General features: G+C 39.1%; 1 protein-coding gene across 1 annotated transcript; it reads left to right on the plus strand.

Moving 5' to 3' along the window:
- Positions 1-3812: 3812 nt before the first annotated feature.
- On the plus strand, positions 3813-8738 carry LOC150060762 (uncharacterized). Its single transcript, XM_090336965.1, has 2 exons — positions 3813-7052; positions 8681-8738. Exon 1 carries the CDS (start codon positions 4169-4171, stop codon positions 7040-7042), a length of 2874 nt encoding a protein of 957 aa, XP_090193091.1. The 5' UTR covers positions 3813-4168; the 3' UTR covers positions 7043-7052; positions 8681-8738.
- The last annotated feature ends 14250 nt before the right edge of the window (positions 8739-22988 follow it).

Genomic DNA, 22988 nt, shown 5'->3' on the forward strand with positions numbered 1-22988 from the left:
GATCCGAGGATCAAGGTTCAAAGCCAGCCCTGAGACTCTTACCTCCAATTAACCACTAAAAACTGGAAGTGACACTGAAGTGGCTCCATGGGTAGGGTGGTAACCTTGAGCTGAAAAGTTGAAGGACAATGCCCAGGCCCAGAGTTCAAGCCCCAAGATGGACAAAAAAAAAAAAAAAGAAAGAAAGAAAGAAAGAAAAGAAAATTGATATGGAAGGAACTGTGAGGATTATTATTTCTTTTAGAACTCAGTATGTCTCCTTATTTGTATCTGAAAATCTGTTGCTGCTGATGGTGTTTTTAAACAATATTCTCTGAGACACTGATACTACTTTGTGCTGATTGCCATATTTGCTGATTGATTAATTGGCTGGTTTTTCTATTCATCTCTATCTGTATTAATTCTTCATTTATCCCAAAGAGTTTACGAGTCAGAAACATCAGATGAAAGGCATGGTAACCAACATGATTGGATGTGATTTAAATGCTACAGAATTCAGATCTCGGCATATGTTTTCATTCTTTATAGTTTTTAGAGAAAGATCATAGCTTTCTACTGGAATTAATAGAAAATTTCCAAAGGGGGGGGAATCTGTTGAGGAGTCCTGGATATTTTTCAGTGGCTTGCTATCGCCATTCATATATGTAAAATGTTATATATATATATATATATATATATATATACACAATGATTTGGTTCCCGTAGGACTTTGTTCTTGAGTCAGTATACATAGAAGAAAACACATATATCTCAATATCCAAACTAAACTCTTCCATGAAAGTTGTAATGATCATGAATCACATGAATCAGAATCTCAGTATTCTAAAATAGTTTTTGAGGAATAGTGAGCATATGAGAGGGAACAATCTAGTATTCCTGAAAAGTCATTGGTAAATTCTTGAAAATCCAGATTTATTTTTTCCTTTCTATATTTGTATGATGCTGATGTGTCATTATTTTTGTACTAGAATCTTTAGCCAATGGTATCATTATTTTAAGAATGTGAAACTCAGTTGCAGCAGCAATTCTCAAAGATCAAACATCCAAAATAAAAGGCATTGTTAGGTAATAAATACCTTTATGCCATGAAAAAAGAGTAATCAAGCAGGTCACTATAAAATCACTGATTCTTTTGCTTGTTGCCTTTTATGATACATGAATAGAAAAGGTTAATATATTTATACTCATACAAAGTCAAGAAGTAAAATTCCATTAACCATTGCCCTAATTCTTTCTTTCTTCCTATTTAATCATTTTTACTTTTATTTTCCTGTTATCGGTTCAGTACTTACATCATCATTTCTAAACTGAGCACATTCTCTACCATTCATTCACTCTCCATCCTTAACTTCAGCTTATATTATTTTTAATAATACCTTTATATTTATACTTATAATAGTCAATATAATTTTAACCCTCCATTTTATTTACTAGCTGTACAAAGAGATTATAATTCCTTAAGCCAGGTTAGGAAAACAGCGCTTCTTTCTCAATGTTTCCCCTTCCATCCTTCTCTCCCATTTCCGTCCTCTCATCCCTACCCTCAAATTCGAGGGTATATTATATTTAATATTCTACTTCTCACTCCAGTATTCTGACCTTACCAGTTAGATTCTTCTATTGTAAGATGTGAAAGACAAACATACTCACAGTTGCACAGCACCCTTCCCTACTTCCTGATCAGTATGTCATTATTTCACATTGTCACCTTTCATAACATTTATCTTCTGAATGTTTATCAAGGTCTTCTCTGTATCTCTCACTTTTTAGAATAAATGATGAGCTTGTATAAGATATATTAATTATAAAAACTAGTAGAGCCAGCCACAGGTAACTCATACTTAAGAGGCTGAGATGTGAGAATTGTGGTTCAAAGCCACCAAGTTCATGAAACTCTTTTCTCCAATTATCCACCAGAAAGCCAGAAGTGACTCTGTGGCTCAAAGTGGTAGAATGCTATCCTTGAGCAAGAAAGCTCGACAGGCTCTGGTCCCTAATTTCAAGCCCTGTGACTGAATAATAAACGCATGCGCACATGAATGAATATATGCATGCATGAATGAATGAATGAATGAAAAACAAATAGCATTGACGAACTGGTAAAGAAAAAATACAACTTCATGTTGCAAAAACTATGCCATGGGCCGGGAGTTTGACCTAGTGGTAGAGTGCTTGCCCAGCATGTATGAAGACCCGGGTTCGATTCCTCCGTACCACATACATAGAAAAAAGCCGGAAATGGTGCTGAAGCTCAAGTGGTAGAACTTTAGCCTTGAGAAAGTCCAAGGATAGTGCTCAGGCCCTGAATTCAAGTCCAGGACTGACAAAAAAAAAGAAAGAAAGAAAACTATGCCATGTATAAACCATAAAAATTGAGGGGTTGCACTCTTGTCTTCCAAGCCCAAGGAGCCTGGGCCTGAAACTGCACAATTAAAAGTCTGGCTTATATGGGGGTGCCATTATTTTTGCTGTCCTCCAAATTCCATTTCTGCCTTATCAGTTTCCTTAGGGAGAGGCCTGTGGTGCTGAAGGGATTCTCTCAGAGAATCTACAATGAAAAAGATAATGGGGGAAAGCCATGCTTGTGTTAAAGGTCCCCCTGGGTCTGGGTGGGGTAGGGATTGTTTTTGTTTGGGCAGGGACTGCTTGAGCCTGATGGGACCATGACCAAAACTATAGAAGCAAGCCATTTCTGAAACCCAAGAGCCACCTGAGCAGCTCCAACCCTAGACAGCATGCATGGGAAGCAGCCATTCTCAGAGCACTGGAGAATCTCAAGGCAGAATTTCATTTGGATTGACCAATGGGTGAAAAATATGAGTATCTTGGAGACTGTTTGGGACAAACAGTGTAACTGTTGCTAATCTACCATCATCCCCAGCTTCAGGAGAAAGTGTGTCTGGCCCATGGTTGGATTCCTCTGTCTCCCCACCTCTTACTCATCCTCCCCACCATTTTCCACTTTGCACACCTTGGATATGACATCAGGGCCAGAAAGAAGGTATCAGTGAATGGTGGCAGAAGTGGGGTCAGCTAGGAATGCTGGTCATCAACGAACTCAGCCTCAAGAACTGCACATCTTTGCAATTTGAGGAGTATTTGCTTTGTATATTCCAGCAGACCTATCCACACAGTAAAGAGCAGCTAGAGATACTGGATGGGGGCTATATTGAGAAATTTACTGACTTTCTACAACTCTTAGTAAGTGTTCACCTATGGAGAATCAAGTCCTGTCACCAGTTAGTTCCCAAAGCTAAATTTTCTGACACTGGTCTTCAAGTAGACATTTCAATCAGCCTACTTTTGAAGGTTACTTCATTTATTTGGATATCTGAGTATACTTTTTTGGAATATCTAACACCTAAACTTAAAAGTTCTCTTGGAGACAAGGAAGTTGTTCTCAACAGTTCAAGGTGTTCATATGTACCTTGCATTGAGTTACAGAAGATGACCCTAACTGACTCGGGACAACAGAAGTGGTATTGATGTCAAGACCCCCAAATCTGGACCCGCCAATTCCCCAAAGACAGACAATTCTTTGGTTGTCCCTGGGTCCTTCTGCTCACCATAGACAAAATCATAAACTATAAGCCTTATAAGTCCTTGGTTTCCTTGGATATCGCTACTCCAACTGACACACAGGAAACCAATTGAAAACTACCAAGGACCATGGGGCTCAGCCCTAGACACTTGTGATGCTATCTTTCTTCCAGCCCCACCCACAGCATCATAGAGGCACTGCTTAGTCAGAAAGTCATTGCCTGGCATTCACATTCTAGGTTCCTATTGTTCACAGAATTCACTATTTCACATTGGAGAATGACAGCCATGGCGCAAGCCACGACTCAATTCTAGAATTGTATAGTGAGTAATTTTGAATTGTTTTTGTAGTTAATGGTGTTCTTAGTAAGCTGATTGGACAGCACCTTATAAATTAGTACTCAGGAAGAACAAGACTGTGGGCCCTCAAAGGGGACCCAGAAAATGGATACCAAAGGGCAGTGGCACCAACCAGCCCTCTACAGGGGTGACTTCTGTTGCCATTCAGGATGTTGATCTGTGAAAGTCTCTTTCAGTAACGAGTTATGGTGAGTAGTTGAGTATTGTGGGCCTCCAGCTGGAGGCTGCAGTCTTGAGACCACCATCTACCAATGCTCCTAGTTTCACCATGGAAGATAGTCATCTGTGCAGACCTTCGTGGACTTCCAACACTGGCAAATATCTGAACACCATCTGTCCCCAAACAGTGGAGGAAGGAGCCTCTACAGAACCATCCACTGGGGCTCCTGTTTTTGACACAGAGGATGGTAATCTGCGCATACCCTCCTGGATTACTGACGTTGGTAAATATCAAACTACCATATGTTCCCGTGTGGTAGAGGATGGGGCTCCCAGACATTCATCCCCTGGGGCTCACGTCTCTACTAAGGAGGGTAATCTGTACAGAGCCCCCTTGATGATCTCGGATAGCGGCCTTCCAACCACAGAGTGCCCTCAAATATTTGAGGAGGTAGCCTCCAAAAAGACACCCCCTGGAATTCTTATATCTGCCTTGAAGAAGAGAGATGTGCACAGAGCCATCTCAAAGACCAACAACCGCATTATGAACTTCAAGCATGAAATCCTCCAGGGCCAAGCTATTTTTCTCCAGGCTACCATGTCTAAATTGCCAACAGAAGATATTACACCCCACAGAATCACCTCCACCAACAAGAAGAGAGGGCATGTGTCCATGAGTCCCCAAAGAAGTATCCGAACCCCTGGGCTCTCAGCTTTAGAAGTTAATCCCTCTGTTGAGGGCCAAACTATTAGACTCCAATCTGCCAGGGAAAAATCTGCTATTGAGGAAATTAAATCACACAGGGCTGCCTGGACCATCAACAATATCCAAAAGACCTTCAGCAGCCCATCAATAGAGGGCAAAGCCATTGGAAAGCCAACTGCTGGAGAATGTCCAGCAGCTGGAGAGATCAAGCCAGGCAAGGGCAAGGTATCCCCAAAGGTCACCAAGAATGTGCAGTTTGACTTGAACCCCTCAACAGCAGAGGTCACCAAGACTGTGCGATTCAACTTGAGCCCCCCCAAAGCTGTTGAATCTCTTGCTGGTAGGGGTAAATCAACAACAGAGGACACTAAACTGCTCCATGCCATGTTAAACACCAACAAGGGGTATAAAGCAAAGAGTGACCCATTCATGGACAACTATGTTGAATTCAAAGCTAAATTTAATTCTACAGCTGACAAATGGAAACAGTACAGGACCACCTTGACCCCTGTCCCCTGGACCACACAAATACTGGAGGGACAAAGCGTTAAACTTTCAAACAACCCATTGATCAAAAAAACTGCAAGCTCTCAAAGAATGGAGGGTAAGATGGTTGGAGCTACCACCACAAAGGCTAACTCACTCACAGATAAAGCTACACTGGGCAGGTACTCTGCAAAAATCACTAAAGGGGTCAAGTTTGAATTGAGTCCCCAAAGAGCAGAGGACCCAGCCACTAAACATGGGGCTCCTGAAGATAACTTAGAAGCTAAGGCGTTTATATTGGGCAAGGATATCTCCGCCGCCAATATTGCACACAAAATTTCAGACCTCCAAAGAGCAGAGGGAGGAAGCACTGGACCTCAGACTGCCACAGGGATATTGGCAGTAGAGGATTTAAACCAAGACAGAGCCAACTTGCTCAGAAGGATCATACAAGAAAATGAAAGCACCCCATTAGCTGAGGCCACAGCTAAAATCCAGGCTTCCAGAAGTAATTCAACAGAAGGGGACACTAAAATGGACAAGGTTGTCTCAAGCACCAAGATTACAAACACAGTTGTAAACCCAGGAAAAGGAGCAGACCAAGCTCATGGAATCCTAACTGCTAGGACTAATCCATCCCCAGAGATTAAGCTGCGCAGGCCCTCTATGATCCTTAACAATGTTTATCTCACTGTAAATCCCCCAGGTACTGGACTCTTGACTGCCAGGGGTAATCTGAAAACCAAAGAGGCTAGATCACACAAGAATGCCTCATCCACGAGACTAGTACACCAGACCCTGCACTTTGGACCAGTCAGACTTCTGCCTGCCAGGGCTAATCCAACAGAGCATAGATTGCAGAGGGCAGAGACTATTAGGGCCTATACTGTGTGTGATCTTGAAATTCAAGGTGCCAATCTCAGTTGTTTTCGTTCCCGACTAAAGAAAACTCAAGCATTCACTGGATTTGAATGCAGTGAATGCGAATGCCCAACACCTAACACCAGTCCTAATGTCTTACTAGTCACCTCGGATGAACAACATATGTGCCCAGGTGAACATGGAGATTCTCAGGACATGCTTCATCATCGCCTTGGAAGTTCTCCACAATCAGCAAATATGAGTGACAAAAGTACATGCTCCCAACTGACAGACAACTTTCAAACAATAACAGCAGAGGCACCAAAAACCATAGGCATTCAGAAAAAAGAAATTCCTGTCTGTCAAGAATCACTACAACAAGACAGGAAGCAGTTAGGTGAGGAAACTTTGTTTGTTAAGGGTCCGAACACATTCTCTCTGAAACAATCAGCCACAAGTAATGAGCCACCAGAGGAAGTTTTGCAAGATCATGGAGAGATAGAACAAAAGGAACAGGAGTCTCCAACAAGATGTGTGGAACCAACTACAGACCTTAAAGAACGACACTTAGAAGTTTGTAAAGGGCTCCAGCTAGAGGAGACGAGCCAGTTACCAACAGCTACTCACACTTTTCAGCTAGATGAGGTAATGGAAACACATGATCAAGCATCACAGGATGAGAACACCCACAATGACAACACCCCTATGGAAGGAAATACACAAAGTCAACTTCTACCACAAAGAGAATTTCTGCCACAAACAGTGAGTGACATAGGTGCCCTACAGTTGAGAGACCAAATGAGAAGACATAAGAAAAAGACACAACTTGGAACCCTCAGGAAGGTTTGTTATGATGGTGTTGGTAACAACATGGACAAGGAAAAACAACCAAAGAACATACAAAAGCTAATTTTCCTGCCCAGAAGCTAAATAGAAAAGTGTAAGTAGAGATTGAGATAGAAACAAAACACAATAAAATATTTTAATGAGGGTAAAACTAAATAACTGATATGAGCAAAACTAATAATAATAACATAAAAGAAGATACTCCAAATACTACATGACACCATCCCCAAAGACACCAAATCCAGGAAGAACCCAAAATATTTCCCTATTACTGCTTATGAAATTAGAGTTGGAACAGACATTCCCAGAAATTCCTTTTATGAGAAAGTCTTTTGATTTTTAGATAATGGAAGGTTTCTGGCCATGGACTGTCATTTTGAAGTTTTCTATAATATTTGTTTTTAGCTATGTAACACTGATTGTATTTTTTACAGAGAAGAGCAGTATTGATCTTACTATTGGACTCTGCTTAATAGCTTAGGAAATGGAAAATTCTAGCAAATTTATTTTTGAGGTATTTTTTTCCTCACATTTTTTAGGTCACATAAAGTTGATTATACTTGCCCATAGCAAGAACATTCCCAAAACTTAGATTCATATTCTCAATCTCAGGTTCCCTCAGTCCCACAGATAATTGGTCAATTCATCCTCTGTCACCAATTCCAAAAGAACAGCTATGCTTACATGCAGTGTAATCCATTTCATATGTTCCAGAAATTATAAGTGATAAAAATGTCAAATAACACATTCCGTTTTATTTTTACATAAAATACATTTATCTGAAGTTATGCTAAAAACATGGGACAAAATATTTTAGAACTTACAGTTGTCAATACATACTTTTGTCAGAAATTGGTTGGTTTGGTTGGGTTTAACATAGTTCCTGGGATTAGAATCATTTGCACTCACAACACTTAAAACAGTAAGAAAAAGTGTTAGCCAGGTGCCTGTGGCTCATACTGGCAATCCTAGCTTCTCAGGAAGCTGACATCTGAGGATCACGGTTCAAAGCCAGCCAGGGCATGTAAGTCCATGAGGCTCTTATCTCCAATTAACCAGGAGAAAACTGGAAGCAGATCTGTGGCTCAAGTGTTGGAGCACTATCCTTGAGCTGAAGAGCTCAGGAAAACGCCAGGCCCATATTTTTAAAGCCCCATGACCAACAAAAGAAAAACCAAGTGTCATAACTGATATTCTTTTCTTTGCATGTGTAACTTACATGTTCATTGCAATCATTTTAGTGTTATCTCTTGAGTCTTTATACTCAAATTGTTTAGCAAAATATAGATCCTTTGTTCTTTAGTTAATTTGTGATAGGTTTGAAGTCAGTTGTGGTGGGGTTGATCTCTTTTGTTTATTCTCCATTGAAAATGTCTAGGGGCCCGTCTATTAATTGAGGACCTGATTAAGGTAAAAGTAAAACTCTTTCACTTTAAACAGACATAAAATAATCAAGTTTGGCCCTGTAGACAGTGTAAATATGATATATGATACATGTATAAATACATGTATGATAAAATATGTTGTAAAGATTAATACAACACATAAAAAACTCAGTAATATTGTATTTTGTTCAGCAGTGAGAAAACCATTTTAATATAAACACTTTCTGGATCTTTCCTTATTTGATTACTTTTATTTTCTTGATGAATTTTAGTGTTTGATTTTGCATCTTTCCTTTCTGGGACCTTCAACTAAAAAAAATTTCTTTTTGTCTTTCAGGGTTGATTATCATACTTTCTCTTCTTTTTTTTCCAGAAAATAAAAATAATGTTTTGCCCTTTATCATCCTAGAATGTTTGTTTATTAATGTAGTGCACATTTATTTTTGTTTGCTTGTAAATAAATATGTTCATTTTGAAGATTTTTAAATTATTCTCTAACAAGGTGTAATAGGGTAATCTGTTCTTACTTATTTAGGGGAAATTTATAGTTTCTCAAAGAATATTCACCAGAATTTTCTAAATGCTCTATTCTCTCATGAGTTCCATATTTACCTCTATCATTAGCCAACTTATTCCTTCATCTTGACCTCTGTGCCTTGTTTTCCATAACAATAAGGTAGAAAGTTGACTGAAGAAATGGCTATTTATATGGTTTCTCTCCTTGGTTCCTCTTCCCTTACTTGCCTCCGTTTCCCATGTTTCTGTCTGGATTTGAGTCTGTTTTCCTTTCCTGTTGGAGTTGTCAATCAGACTACACACACCATAGCAACACCTCATTTGTTTTGTGGTAAACCTGGCCTGGAAATATATTCATATATGGTTTCCATCTTCTTGCCTGAGTGTCAGAAGATTACGTTGCCCCAATTTATTCTTATCACTGTCCTTTTGAAATTCCAAGCTATTACACATAAGAATTTATACTTTGGGTGATAGGGGAACATTGAATATCTTTTTTAAAAAATTGGGGAGTATCAGTGTTTGAACTCAGAGACTTAACAATTGCTAGGCAAGTACTATACCAGCAGAGCCATACCCCTCAACCCCATTTGCTTTAGCTGTTTTTCACATAGGCTTTTTGCCCAGGTTGACCTGTCCTCTTATATATGACTCACCAATAGTTAGGATGACAGAACTTCACCACAGTAGTAGTATTTTTTAAATTAATTTCACTACCACTCCACCCCACCCCCCAGTTCTGACTATAAACTGTGATCCCCTCAATCTCTGCCATTTGAGTAGGTGAGATTGCAAATGTGAACTACATGTAACCTTGCATCCAGTTAAGTAATTATACTGTTGGTTCACCATGTGATCAGCTTCTTTGAAGCCCTCCATTTCCTTCATTTTTTTCTGCCCCATACAGCCTAGGCTATAATGGATACCCCCATCCACAGTCTAGTTAGTAATTTCACCAGCTTTTTTCTAAACATATTTGTGATAATCACCCGAAGATCTCCTCTTGGAAAATTGCACCCTGAAATTTCCAAGAAAATTCGATTCAGTGCTATTCATCAAACTCATTCCTGGAAGAAGACTTACTTCTGATACATACATTTTAATTTAAAAAAAGTATTTCAGGGAGTAGTGCTCCAACTTAGTCAGTTTCTTCCAGAAAACACAAGCTACAGAGAAGTCAAATGATAATATTAGAATCTGATATGACCGTATGACCTTAGCAGTCACGTAATCCAAATCTTCCAATATATCAAATGAAGCAGGGATGTTAAGTAACTGACTTAAGGATGTGATAGGGACAGTATGATACCTGTCTCCTGACTTACAGTATTACTCTATAAATTTATATTACATTTATAAGTTTGTCATTTGTATTAACAAAAATTATTTTAAGCATCAAAAATTTAGCATAAAGATTGCTAAAATTCTTCAATCTTTTATTATTAGCCAGTTTCTCTGCTAAGTATGATATCCTGGTCTCATTCACTATTTACAACAGCATCTGTAAAGAAGGCACACTATCCAGGGGTCGATGACTAATACCTGTAATCCTAGCTAGTCAAGAGGCTGAGATCTGAGGATTGCAGGCAGGAAAGTCTGTGAGATTTGTGTCTCCAGTTAATCACAGAAAAAGCTGGAAGTGGTGCTGTAGAGTGCTAGCTTTGAGCCAAAAGCTCAGGCACAGTGCGCAGGGATAGCACCCTGCACCAGAGATCAAAAGAGATCAAGGCCCAGGACCTAAAAAAAAAAAGTACTACTGTTCGTAGTTTTACAGATAAGGCTACTTGTGTGCTATGATAATTATCAGAAGAGCCAAAGTCAAAGTCTGAGTTAAGAGATGAGGCCAACTGAGAAAGAGAAAAGGGGACAAAAGAACGAAAATAACACATTTATACAGGTTTGAAAATATATCTGATTCTCATTTATGTTTGTCATGACAACTCAGTGGGCTGTCAAAACCATGAGCTAAAAATGAAACTGAAAAATGCCTTTGGCAATATTATTTTTTAAAAAATCGCTTTGATTTGGTTTTATTTGGGTTACACGAAGAGACAGAAGATCTAATTGTGCTGCTTGTCATTGCTAAAGCAGGACATCTAGAGCTTGATGATCCTATACACACTGCTGCTTATTTTCCCATCTCTAAATTCCCAACATCTCCCTCTCAGCTCTCATCCCGGGATTATGAGTCCAAGCAGAGGCAGGTATTACGAGGATATGGAGCTATGAATCAAGACTTTGGTAGCCTGGAGGCTGAGGGCTAATCTATGTCAAGTTTTTCTCTTAGAGTCACCAGTCAGCCAGTCATTCTGAAAAAACCAACAGATTGTCCCAGCCACCCCTTCACTATTCACAATTAGCCCTCTCTTCATTTTTGGATGATATCTGGTGTAACTGTGTTTTCCTTTAAATTGGCAGCCTGAGCCCTTTGTGAGGACAAGATACCAGATAGGGAATGTAACTTGAAATATGGTTGTGGGTGTTGTTTTAAACAAGTTCTCTAAGAACCTTTTTTTTTTTAAGACTATTTAAAAACATCGCTGTGGGGCCGGGAGTTTGGCCTAGTGGTTGAATGCTTGCCTAGCACGCACAAAGACCCAGGTTCGATTCCTCAGTTCCACATACATAGAAAAAAAAGCCGGAAGTGGTGCTGAGGCTCAAGTGGTAGAACTCTAGCCTTGAGAAAGGCTTTTGTCTTGGCTTTGGATCCCAAAGTATCTTCATGAGACATTACTCATAACAGAAACATCTGAATTCTCTCTTTGAGTTAAGTGATTGTATAACTAGCTGTATTTTTTACATGTGTTAAACACTCAAAGCATCTACATATGTGAATGCAGATGAATGAATCATGCATGCAGAAAGGATGATGAGGATCTCATCACCACTGTCCACAATTATGATAGGGTCAATTTTGAAAAACAGAAAATACACAGTTGTAAAATAAACATAAGTTTGGTTTCCCCAAAATATAGATCTACCTGCAGATTGCAGTGAGCATATGGTGAAAGAATTCTGTAGACACAGTGTTAGGACTCAAGTGCAAAAAGCCTTTCCATGTTCTATTGCATGAGGCAAGAAGTCATTTGGTGTTAAGCATGCATGCACACTTATTGTGCAAAAAATTAAAACCAGTGAGTCTATCTGCTGGCACTGCAGCTACCTCATCCCTATCAAGAATGTCAGAAATAAGTTTGTGTGATTCCTGCTCAAAGATGGCATTTTGGATATTGTTCTTCTAGCACATGATGCAAACCGGCATAATGAACACTCTTGGAGATATCTCTGCAATTCAAGAGCCATCTGCTCTCTCCAATAACTAAACCCAGAGCCAACATTTGGTCTCCACTCCTCACAGGGAAATTTAGACTATGTGATCAAATCTATTAAACATACCTGGAAGATACTGGGTGTGCTATTGCACTCCTGTCCTCTCAGCTCTGAAGGGGAGTTGAAAAGAAGCACATGTCAATCCAAGTACATACCTGGACAAAGGAAAGATTCTATCTCAAAAATAATCTGTGCTGTACTAGGCAAGTGGTATGGTTTAGTGTTTACCTAGCAAGTCTAATGCCCTGAGTTTAAATCCAAGTAAAATAATTGCACCTAACTCTAAGGAATTTGCACTCTTGCCTTTGTCTTCATTTCCCCTCTGACAGATATTGTTTTCTAAAAATTCATGAGGAGTTTAGGGTTTCAAAAAAAACTTAACAAAAAATAGATTACCCCTACCAAAAGATTTCTGACCCTTATAAAGGAAATGTGTTTGCAATTTATTGACAGTTAAGAGGTCTAGAGAAGATTAATGATCAGTGAAAACAGGCTACTGTTAAATGTTTTCCTCAGAATAAGAAGAATTGATTTTCAGATTTTTTAGGATAAACCTATTGAATATAATCATCTAAGTTAATTTTTCTCTTGAACCGATAGTCTCATAGTACCAGGTTTCTTGGTGAAAATGAGTGTGTTTATACTTTCCTTTTCCTGAAGAGAAATAATTATGCCATGGTCTAAGCACAGAAACCCCAACACAGGATCATCTTTCTTAGTGGGAGAGACACATCAGACAAAACTCAGAAAGATTGGTAAAAGTAACAAAACAAAAGAGATATTATACAAGTGACAACATCAGCTTTCTGTCTAATCTAAAGAGACAGCTGGAATGATTCCCTTGGGCCACCTGCTGCTGGAAAATAAAAGCCTCCATTCCTCAAATACTTCTGATTCAACAGTTTGTGGATGTGAGAATGTAGCTGAGAGGCAACTTAAATTTCATCACTGTGTCCCTGCTCACCGTTAGCCCACATATTTCTAATTGAAGTCTGTAAAGAAATGTCAGCCTAATACCTACTACACAATCGTATTTATTTTTGTAGAATTGTTAGGTTTTTATTCATTCTATCAGGAATATGATATATTTCAGAGTAATATTATTATTATTATTATTTAGTATGTGTGTGTGTGTGTGTGTGTGTGTGTGTGTGTGTGGTTTTATATCTGTGGCAGTAATGGGTTAGACTATGTTCCTTCCTAAAATATAGAAGAGAAATTTAGAAGCAACAAAAATAACTAAGATGTGGTTAGTGAATAACTCCAAATTATAATTCCTCAGCCATTTGTTCAGTCTTCTATCCTTAGTACAATGAATGATGCCAAGTTCTTCATTTTTTAAAATGAAGAATTCTGCTTCTAAATAAATAGTTATGATTCTTTGTCTTATAAGTATATCCTTTGCCTCAGAAAAAATGTTTCACCACAAAATGTATTGGCTATCAAAGGATTAGGGAAATCTATGCCTCTAGCTCCTCTATATCTGATATGGACAGAAATTATGACTAAGTCTTTAGTTTTTACCCTCAACATTTTTATTCATCTCTACATTACTTCTCAGCATTTTATAAGAATGCAGGGTTTGGGTTTTGTTGGTTTTGTTTTCTGTATTTTTGTGGGTCATCGGGCTTGAACTTGGCCTGGGCACTCTCCCTGAGCTCTTCAGCTCAAGGTTACCACCCTTCCCTTGAGTCAAGCCCCACTTCTCGTTTTCTAGAGGTTAATTGAAGATAAGAGTCTCAGGTCCTTTTGTTCTCAGGCTGGCTTTGAACCTTGATCCTCAGATCTCACTGTGCCCAGCTAACAATGCAGTTTTGAGACATTTTTTTTTGCCAGTCCTGGAGCTTGAACTCAGTGCCTGAGTGCTGTCCTTGGGCTTTCTTAAGGCTAGAGCTCTACCACTTGAGCCACAGCACTATTTCCCACTTTTTTCCCCCTATGTATGTGGTACCAAGGAATCAAACCCAGGTCTTCATGCATCCTAGACAAGCACTCCACCACTAGGCCAAACTCTAGGCTCTGAGCAGATTTTTTTTTGTTTGACCCTTCAATTACTGTTTCTATGCAGCAACTAACACTCCAAGAACCAGTATATGATGTTTCTTTAAAGGTGAAAACTTCATTTTAGGAATAAAAGTCAGCTGACATTCCTCAGAAAGTAAGGCTCTAACCTAAATCATTCAGAATGGTCTAATTCATTTCCTTCACATAAAGGATTCATCAGCCATGAGCCAACCTGTGGTACTTGGGTTGCAATAAATGATTTTTTTTCTGGGAAATAATGTTCTAATAATAAAATATGCATTAGTACTATGTGGACTATGTAGTGAGGATGTCATGATATATAGTCTCTTCTCTACATCATCACTGCTTTGCCCAATCCAGGCTTGGGTATACCAGCATCCCGCCAATCTATCCTACCACTGGCATCAAGGACTACTGAAAAGCAGGTGTGATCGTGTCTATTCCTTTTCATTCCAATCACAGACTGTGTCTTTCTAACAGGAGAAATCTCCACCACTTTCACAAAAGTAGAGCAACAATTTATTGAATTTAGAAGGTCTCAAACGGGTCTCAGTCTGTTCTAAAAGTACAAGATCCTTGAATGCTGCCTATAAAGTAATAGAAATAGAGAAAAAAGCCCAGTTTACTTTGTCCAGCCATTCTTTCTTCCCATTATGAGCCCAAGACTCCCCTGGTACTTCTAAGTACCTTAAATGATGGACGAAAGCAACAGAATCAGTCTAAGGTCATTACATGGAGGGTACTGAATTCTCAACATTCTGAGCAGACAAACTTGACCATTTGAGTCTCAAGCAAGAAAACAGACCCAAAACCCATTACCCACCACAATGACTTGTACTAAAGCAGAGTTACCATTTGTAATGGTAGATATTAAGGAAATTGTGCTCATATTCCAGTGATTTTCTCAGTGGATGGGGTGTCCAGCCAAGCTTGTCACAGTCCTTTGAATTAAAGTTTTTGTCAGTTCTTTGGCCTCAGAGATGTGACACAAGCAGTGATTGCAGGCAAGTTCTCTTAGGAATGATAGTGCTTTCTGACAACACAGATATGGATATAGGAACATAAGGCACTTTCCCAACGGGAAAAGCCAGCCTTGACATTTGATTCCATAGTCATTAAAAGAGATTCTTTTGTCTTTAGTGGCTATTACCAGTGTCTGGACTGAAGTCCTCTAGAACAGTAACAAAGAAAGTAAACCTTTGCCAAGGATAGACAGGCATCAGTTCTCAACAGCTATAGAGTCATAGTAGAGATCTAGAGCAGTCTTTTTCTTTATCATGCATAGTAGGGAAAATTAGCCCTAAAAGCAAGGAGTTTGTGGTCAATTGTATCTCAGAAGAACTACAAAGTCCATTTATAACCCCTGACAGCCTTTTTCCCCCCAGAATGAAACTACTGCTTTCCCCTAGAAAAATTCTGATTAATTTTTCCTAATTGTTTATTCATCTATGCATGGTATGCTTTGGTAATTCAAAAATGACGATCTATTTTGCATCTTTCTTTAGTGGAAGATGGCAATATGTATTTCTAAAGAGGAAAACAAAGCCAGGCACTGATGGCTCTGTTTGTAATTTTGACTACTCAGAAGTCTGAGATCTGAGGATCTCAGTCCAAAGCCAGCTTGGGAGAAAACTCTGTGAGATTCTGGGTGTTTTGTTGTTGTTGTTGTTGTTGTTGTTGTTGTTTTGTCGTGTGACTTGTATTCTGGGCCTGTTCATTGTCCCTGAGCTCTTTAGCTCAAGGCTACCATCCTAACCCTGGAGCCACAGTGCTACTTCCAGTTTTCTGATGGTTAATTGGAGATAAGAGCCTCAATGACTTTAGTGCCTGGGATGGCTTTGAACTGCAATCCTCAAATCTCAACCTCCTGAGTAGCTGGGATTACAGGCTTGAGCTGCCTTGCCCCGGCTACCTTGCCCTGCTTCTATAGATTCTTATCCCCAGTTAACTAAGAGTTACTGGGGATAAGAAAAGCTGGAAGTAGAACTGTGGCTCAGGTGGTAGGTTACTAGCCTTGGGCAGAAAAAACTCAGGGGCAGAAAAAACTCAGGAGCAGAAAAGAGAGAAAGGGGGAAAGAAGGAAGGAAGGAAGGAAAGAAGGAAGGAAGGAAGGAAGGAAGGAAGGAAGGAAGGAAGGAAGGAAGGAAGGAAGGAAGGAAGAAAGGAAGGAGGAGGAAGAGGAGGAGGAAAGAGGAGTAGGAAGAGAAAGTAGAAAAGTCAATGCCAATGAAGGAGGAGGAGGAGAAGGAGAAGGAGGAGGAGGAGGAGGAGGAAGGGCAGGAGGAGGAGAAAGAGGAGGAGGAGGAAGAGGAAGAGGAGGAGGAGAAGGAGGAGGAGGAGAAGGAGGAGGAGGAGAAGGAGGAGGAGGAGGAGGAGGTGTGGAGGAGGAGGAGAAGGAGGAGGAGGAGGAGGAGGTGTGGAGGAGGAGAACTAAAACAAGACTTATTAGTAATTGAACAGTTTGATGAATATTTTTACAGCCTTACCCTACAGCTAGAGCTTTAACTCTTTCAAGTCTCCAGTTGAATTCTGGACTTCACTAATAGCATTACCTACAAAGGGTCCTGCAATTTTCAGAATTGTTGGTAATGCAACCTGGAATGTCTGTCATTCCAGCTTCATCTGTATCTGGGAAAGGGACATATATCTCACTTGTTTATACAGAACTTACTGAAAGTGAACTTCAGCTATTGGTGACTTCCAAGCAGATCAGAATATTCCTAATTTTTGCTGCTTTTGCACAGTCAATACATTATGTTGTGTTGTGCCTATTTAACTACATGCATATAAATTTGATTTGAAATTGACTTTACATAGCCAAGAATATACCTAACTCATCCATATCTGTGATCAGAACAGTGTCAAGAATGAAGTGGATCCTTTAAAAGAAGTGTTTACTCAGTCCTATACCTTGTTTCAAGATGATTGCAATGGGGAGATATTCAGAGTAACTGATATTCCAATTAACTTAGTAACCCTAGATACTGTAAGATTGATTTGCACTGTTTGCCTAGTTGCATACAATTACTTGCATACAAGATGAAGAGGACTTGAAACTTAAACTTTACATATCAGGCTCATGTGGTTTTCTTTAACTTCTAGGCTATCTCTGGACATCATAATAACCTCTGCTATTGCTGGCTTAGGCCTATTTGATAGTTATTGACACATGAGGAATATGCTAGTCAGGGAGGTTAAATTGCTATAGTCCCTTCCTACCTCTACCCTTTGCTACAGCTTTGCTCAATGTAGGCCTGATTATGCATAGCATATTTCTCACTAGTCTTTCAGGGTGAGCTGTGTTTGCCAGGGGAACTAGTACCTCCCATGGCCCTGGGTTTCTGACTCTGTTTGTTATATTATGGAGGATCGTATTCCCCATTCAGTTTCCCTGTGAGACAAAAAATAATAATAACACCTGCATCTGGACACAACACACACATGAGTGGGTTTGGTAGATGTGTGAAATCGGACAGTGTGGCCCAGCTCCTTTAGAACGTTTTCTGATGTGTTCTCAGCAACACAGCCTGAAGCCTGACCTTTTGAAGGTGGTCAGGCTCTCATGATTCTGCAGACGGAGGCATTAGTTAAGCAAGTCAGACAAATTTCATGGAAAAATCAGGAGTCAATGGAGAAACCCTGCCTTCCATCACAAGCTTGGTCTTTTTAAATAAGAATAGTCATAACTGGGAACCTGTTAGGCTGAAGCAGCTTCAGGGTCCTATGGAAGTAAAGAGGAAGCTTCAGTGTAGTCACTCAAAAAGCAAGGACAAACCTCTAATTAAGCCTTTCCCTTGCAGTAATCCAGCTAAAGCCACTGCACACATTTCCTTTACTTTGCACCTGTCTTCATTTTATAAAAGCCTCCTTCCCCTTCATCTGCCAGGGTGTGGAACTGCTTGCAGTTTGGAGTTGCCTGATTGATGAAGCCCTTGTCCGCTCAGTCTCTAAAATTTTAATGCTCCTAACTTTTCATCTTTTAGCAGTTCATAATAAAGGTGAATTAAAAATATACTCCCATGCCTCTTGTGTCTTTCATCTACTTTTGAAATCTAGAGAAGGAAGAAGGTTGTAATCTGTTGACTCCTCCCTCTGACACCCTGAAAACTATTCTATAGTGTTCAGAGTGAAGCCTTTCTGTTTCTACTTTTTTATTTTTGGTTCAACCCACTCTCTAAATTCATGCATGTCACAAGAGAATGATGGGCTCTCTCTGTGACCTGGCCCACTGGCACGGAGCCAAACCATCATCTAGATTTCCTTTCCCTCAGGAGTTACTTGATCATCCACAAATGAAACACTGAAAGCTTTACTTGCACATTTTCCACACATGCCAAATAGAACTGAATCCTACAGTGAGCTACCCAGTATTGAACTGGTGCTTCTTCAAAAAAGAAAAAAACACAACACTGATAGACTGTCAAAATTATTTTAAATATCTTCAAAGTGCTAAAGAAGAGTGATAGGTTCATAGTATTTTGTGACTAAGGTTTAAGTCCATTATCACTAATGAATAATTATAGAAAAATAATTTCATGTAGAAATATATGGAATACTTTATACAAATGTTTATCTTTTCCTCCATATTTAAACCCTCTTGGCCAATGAAATCAGTCAATGATAAGTCTGATAACCAGAGTCCAGTCATGAGATGGTGTGTTTTACACGTACAGTCACTTTGGCATGAATTCTGCCACGATGACATAAACAATGTTAGATTCCCTACAGTGATCCTGAGATGTCTTAAACAGTCCTTGAAGCAGTAAAGCCTCAGTCCTCCATTAGAACAGCTAACATATTTGTCTCTGTCTCATAAACCTCACCTCCCTCCGCTTTCAGGTGTGCTTTTGTGAGTATAGTTCATCCATCCTCCATGGTTGCGCATAGAGACAACAAAATCAGGAGGGTGAGTTTCCAAGTGTAGAGTCACTGCCAAGTCCCGCATATGAACCCCACTGAATGTCTGATGGTAGAAAAAAACTGTGCACTTCCTTGGGGGAGTGGGGAAGGAGAACAAAATTAAACCAAAGCCTGTCATTTCGGGAGGGCTTTCCTCTTCACCTGCCTTTTCTCTCTCCCTTGTGACTGATGACCTGGGCAGAGGATGATAGAAACACCAGTGGCATGTGTGGCCTCGGATCGTTGAACAAGGGGGATGCAAAACTGCTCTGTGAGAAAGTTCATGTCAGCACCTGTCTTTCCAGGAGAATGGGGAAGGGTGGGGGTGAGAGAGTAGCAAAGAAACTTGGGGTGACACCACACCACTTTCTAACTCAGCTGATTCCTTTGCCTTAGGAAGAGATAAAGACTATCCATATTGGAAGGAAGTGTAAGTGCTGGGAAAACTTTGTCAAGAGATCTCTGGAGCTGTCTTCAACAGTTTCCACATCTGTATAACTTAGTATATTAAAATACTTTTTTTAAAATTGAAGTCATAGCCCTCCCCTTCACAACTGATTATCTCTCCAGGGAGCAACTTCTAAAGTATCATGGCACTCTATTCACCATGACTGACCAATCCCCTTCACTCCTAAGACAAAACATGACAATGGCACTCAGTGTGTGGCTTTCCCCTAGTATAATAGGGAAGTGCCCTTATTCAGATATTGTTTTCTCTTTGCCTAAGTGGTGGACATAAAGACTAAGTTGATGTGAAGATTTTCAAATTGTGGCCTCACTGTGTCTCTCATGATCTGCGATGGCCTCTAATTTACAAGAACACCTCACAAACTCTACTTAGCGTATTTAACTTCCTTTTATGTTTGTAAATTTTGGGGTGTGTGTGTGTGTGTGTGTGTGTGTGTGTGTGTGTGTGTTTGGTTTTTGTAACACTGGCATCATTCTTCCATATGTATAATGTTTGAGGTTCTCTATGATAACCTACATGTCTTCTTTTATTCAGACCTAAGATTTGGAATCTTTTCTTGAGTAAGAATGAAGAAATGTTTTCATAAGATTGCTAGTGAATGTCCTTGGCTACTCTCTTGCTGTCATAAGCAATTTGAACTATCTTTATATATAATTCATTGGCTCCTCCATCTTACAGAATATTCCACATGACCTTTATTTCCACCTAGACAAAGGTCATTTCTTTGGTTCACAAAACATCCCTTCTTATTAGTATTATTGTATTTGTTGTCATACATCAGACACCTGGGATTTGCTTGAAATGGACTCATGTGTTAGGGATTTAGCCAGGGTCCTGTTTTTACTTTTTTTTTCTCACCTCTGAGTTAAAAACCCAATCTCAGTTGCTGTTTTTATGTTTTTAAGGTGAACAAACCATGGAACACACTGAGAAAAAAATAAAGTTTAATATAGGAGAAGTGCCTCAGAATGAGTGTGTCAAGGTCTAGTTGAAATCTCCAGCTGGCAGTATGACTTGTGCACTTCACCTCTTTTCAAGCTTCCAGCATCGTTCTGGGCGAAAGAAGGAGGTTGGATTATGTGGTTTTCAAAACTCATTCTGTGAAGGACATAGGAATTATGTGGTTTTGAAAACTCATCCTTTCTCCATTTGCCTACGTTTCCAAGCATGTTTGTTGTTAGCAAGGCAAAGAACTTTAATTTATTATAAAACTCCCTTTGCAGAATAGTAAAGCTCTCTGAGGTAGTGAGCACTTTGGTATAGTGTAGATTCCATTATAATGCTGGCAAAGATTTCTTCAAGTGTGTAAAACCCTGAACTGCCTGAAACAGTCAAAAAAAAAACTAAGTTAACATGTTTTAGTTGTTATCTTACCATTCAGTGGATAGTCTCTATCTGCATGAGGATTTTCAACACTGACTTCTCTATTACCTTGAGGAAAATGGTATCAGATTAACTTGTTGAAGTAGAGGTTGGGGTGGGGGAGATCAGGGCAAGAATTTTTCAGACAAGTTAGTCTTCCAAGTGGTTAAATTCTGATCTCCTTCCCATACTCACAAGTTGACATAAAATTTAAATGAGTGGGTCTCATTTATTGTCAAGCATTGTATAAAGCCGTATACTACACTGTAGGTTAGCAAACACTCCAAAAATATATTTCCTATAACAATTTCTTGTGTGGATGTCACTGTATCTGAGGAAATTCAAAAAAACCTTAAAAAATTCCCACTTCATGTAATTAGATAAAATTTATGATAATTACAAGTGGAAGATAGTGTTAAGAATGGAAATGAAGGAAATGCATAGATGGTATTTTCCTCCATGTAATAGCTCAGTGGGCACCGAGAAGAATAAAGGGAGCTGAGAATTTTTGAAAGCCTTAGAATTTCACTCCTGCATCTCTGAGATTTTATATCTGGAATCATTGAAAGGCAAGGCAGCAAAAGCCTAAAAGAGAAAAGATGTTAACATTTAGATAGAGAACTAGACTTCGATACATAGGATATCCACAATGAACCAAAATAGATGGATATGTTCACAACTCAAGCTGGAATAGAGAACATGCACAAAATGCTTCTGGTGTGCAGTATCAAAAAACAGGAAACAGTGTAGAATTAGTGCTGTCACTAATAAGTTACCATATGTGAAATGCCATATAAAATCTTCTTAGTTTTCTCCGTATTTGATTTTACTTTAATAAACAAAAAGAAATTGTTAGATTGGTGTCTAATAATGCTAGTGGTGAGATTTTAAATCTAAGGTTGAGAATTATAGCTTGTTTTTATAAATGGCACTACTATATTATATGTAATTTTGCCTTTTGAATTTTATGTTTTGTTTATAGCAGCTTTCTATTTGTGTTTGTGTGCGGGGTAGCTTTCCTTTAATCATTATTAATCTTTAAACAAGGAAGACTAACTAAAATGGTTAATAACTTACCAACCACTTCTTATGTTGACAAAATCAAAGGCTTGACCAACATCAGTGTTTTCAGCTTTTCAAACATTTCAGAGACATTTATGTGCCTCAAACCGTTATCCTAAAAATGTAAAAGAAATTTCTTCAAATTGAAGATAATCAAAACAGGTTTGCCCCTATTTTTGTTATATAACCTTCTAATAATGTCTTTCAAAATGTTCTCCCATCTATGTTATATTATGTACCTCCTATGTTATGATGCCTTGAAGTCCTGTTATCCAAACGAAGATTGGCGAGGAATGATCTATTGAAAATGCTACAGCACTACAAATTATCACTAAAGACATTGTATGTTTGTATTTGTTGGACTTGTCATCACTGTGAAAAATACTAGAAAGAACAGATAAACTAGAAGGACAAATTGTTTTGGTTCATGATTTCAAATGACTGGATTCACAGTCAGCTGCTTTATGCTGTGGTACTGCAGTGAATCAGAGCACTGTGGAGGGAAGAGTTGTAGAGAGTAAAAAGTTGCTTACCTTATGATGTCCAGGAAGCAGAAAAGGTGACAGAAAGTGGTTTAGTACAAAGTCTATCTTTCTGCACACTTCTAGTGACCCATTTACTCTATCTTGTCCCCACTTTGCATAGTTCTGCTACTTCCAATAGTCTATTCAGACTTTGAATCCATCAGTAAATAAATGTATTAATGAAGGTAGAGCTTTCATGAGCAAACCATTTCCCCAAAATGAACATATATGAACATTATGCTTGCACTGGGGGCCATAGGTACCAATAAATCATTTAAGTTTTCTGAGAAGAGAGTAGCTAGTCTTGTTATGAAATAGGGATATGAAATATCCTTCCTCAAGAGGCAAATGTACAGAAACCTTGGGAAGCTAAAGAAACTTGCCCAACTTCACTTGGAGAGTAAAGAATGGCAACTAAGGGGGACGATTCCTAGCTGTCTGATTCCAAAATAGATTTA

Source organism: Megascapheus bottae, chromosome 7, assembly GCF_031878675.1.
Source record: "Megascapheus bottae isolate mThoBot1 chromosome 7, mThoBot2.hap1, whole genome shotgun sequence".
Taxonomy (NCBI): Eukaryota; Metazoa; Chordata; class Mammalia; order Rodentia; family Geomyidae; genus Megascapheus; species Megascapheus bottae.

Excerpts from the sequence above, each read along its gene's own strand:
- LOC150060762 (XM_090336965.1), top strand. The coding sequence starts at position 4,169 with ATGGAAGATAGTCATCTGTGCAGACCTTCGTGGACTTCCAACACTGGC.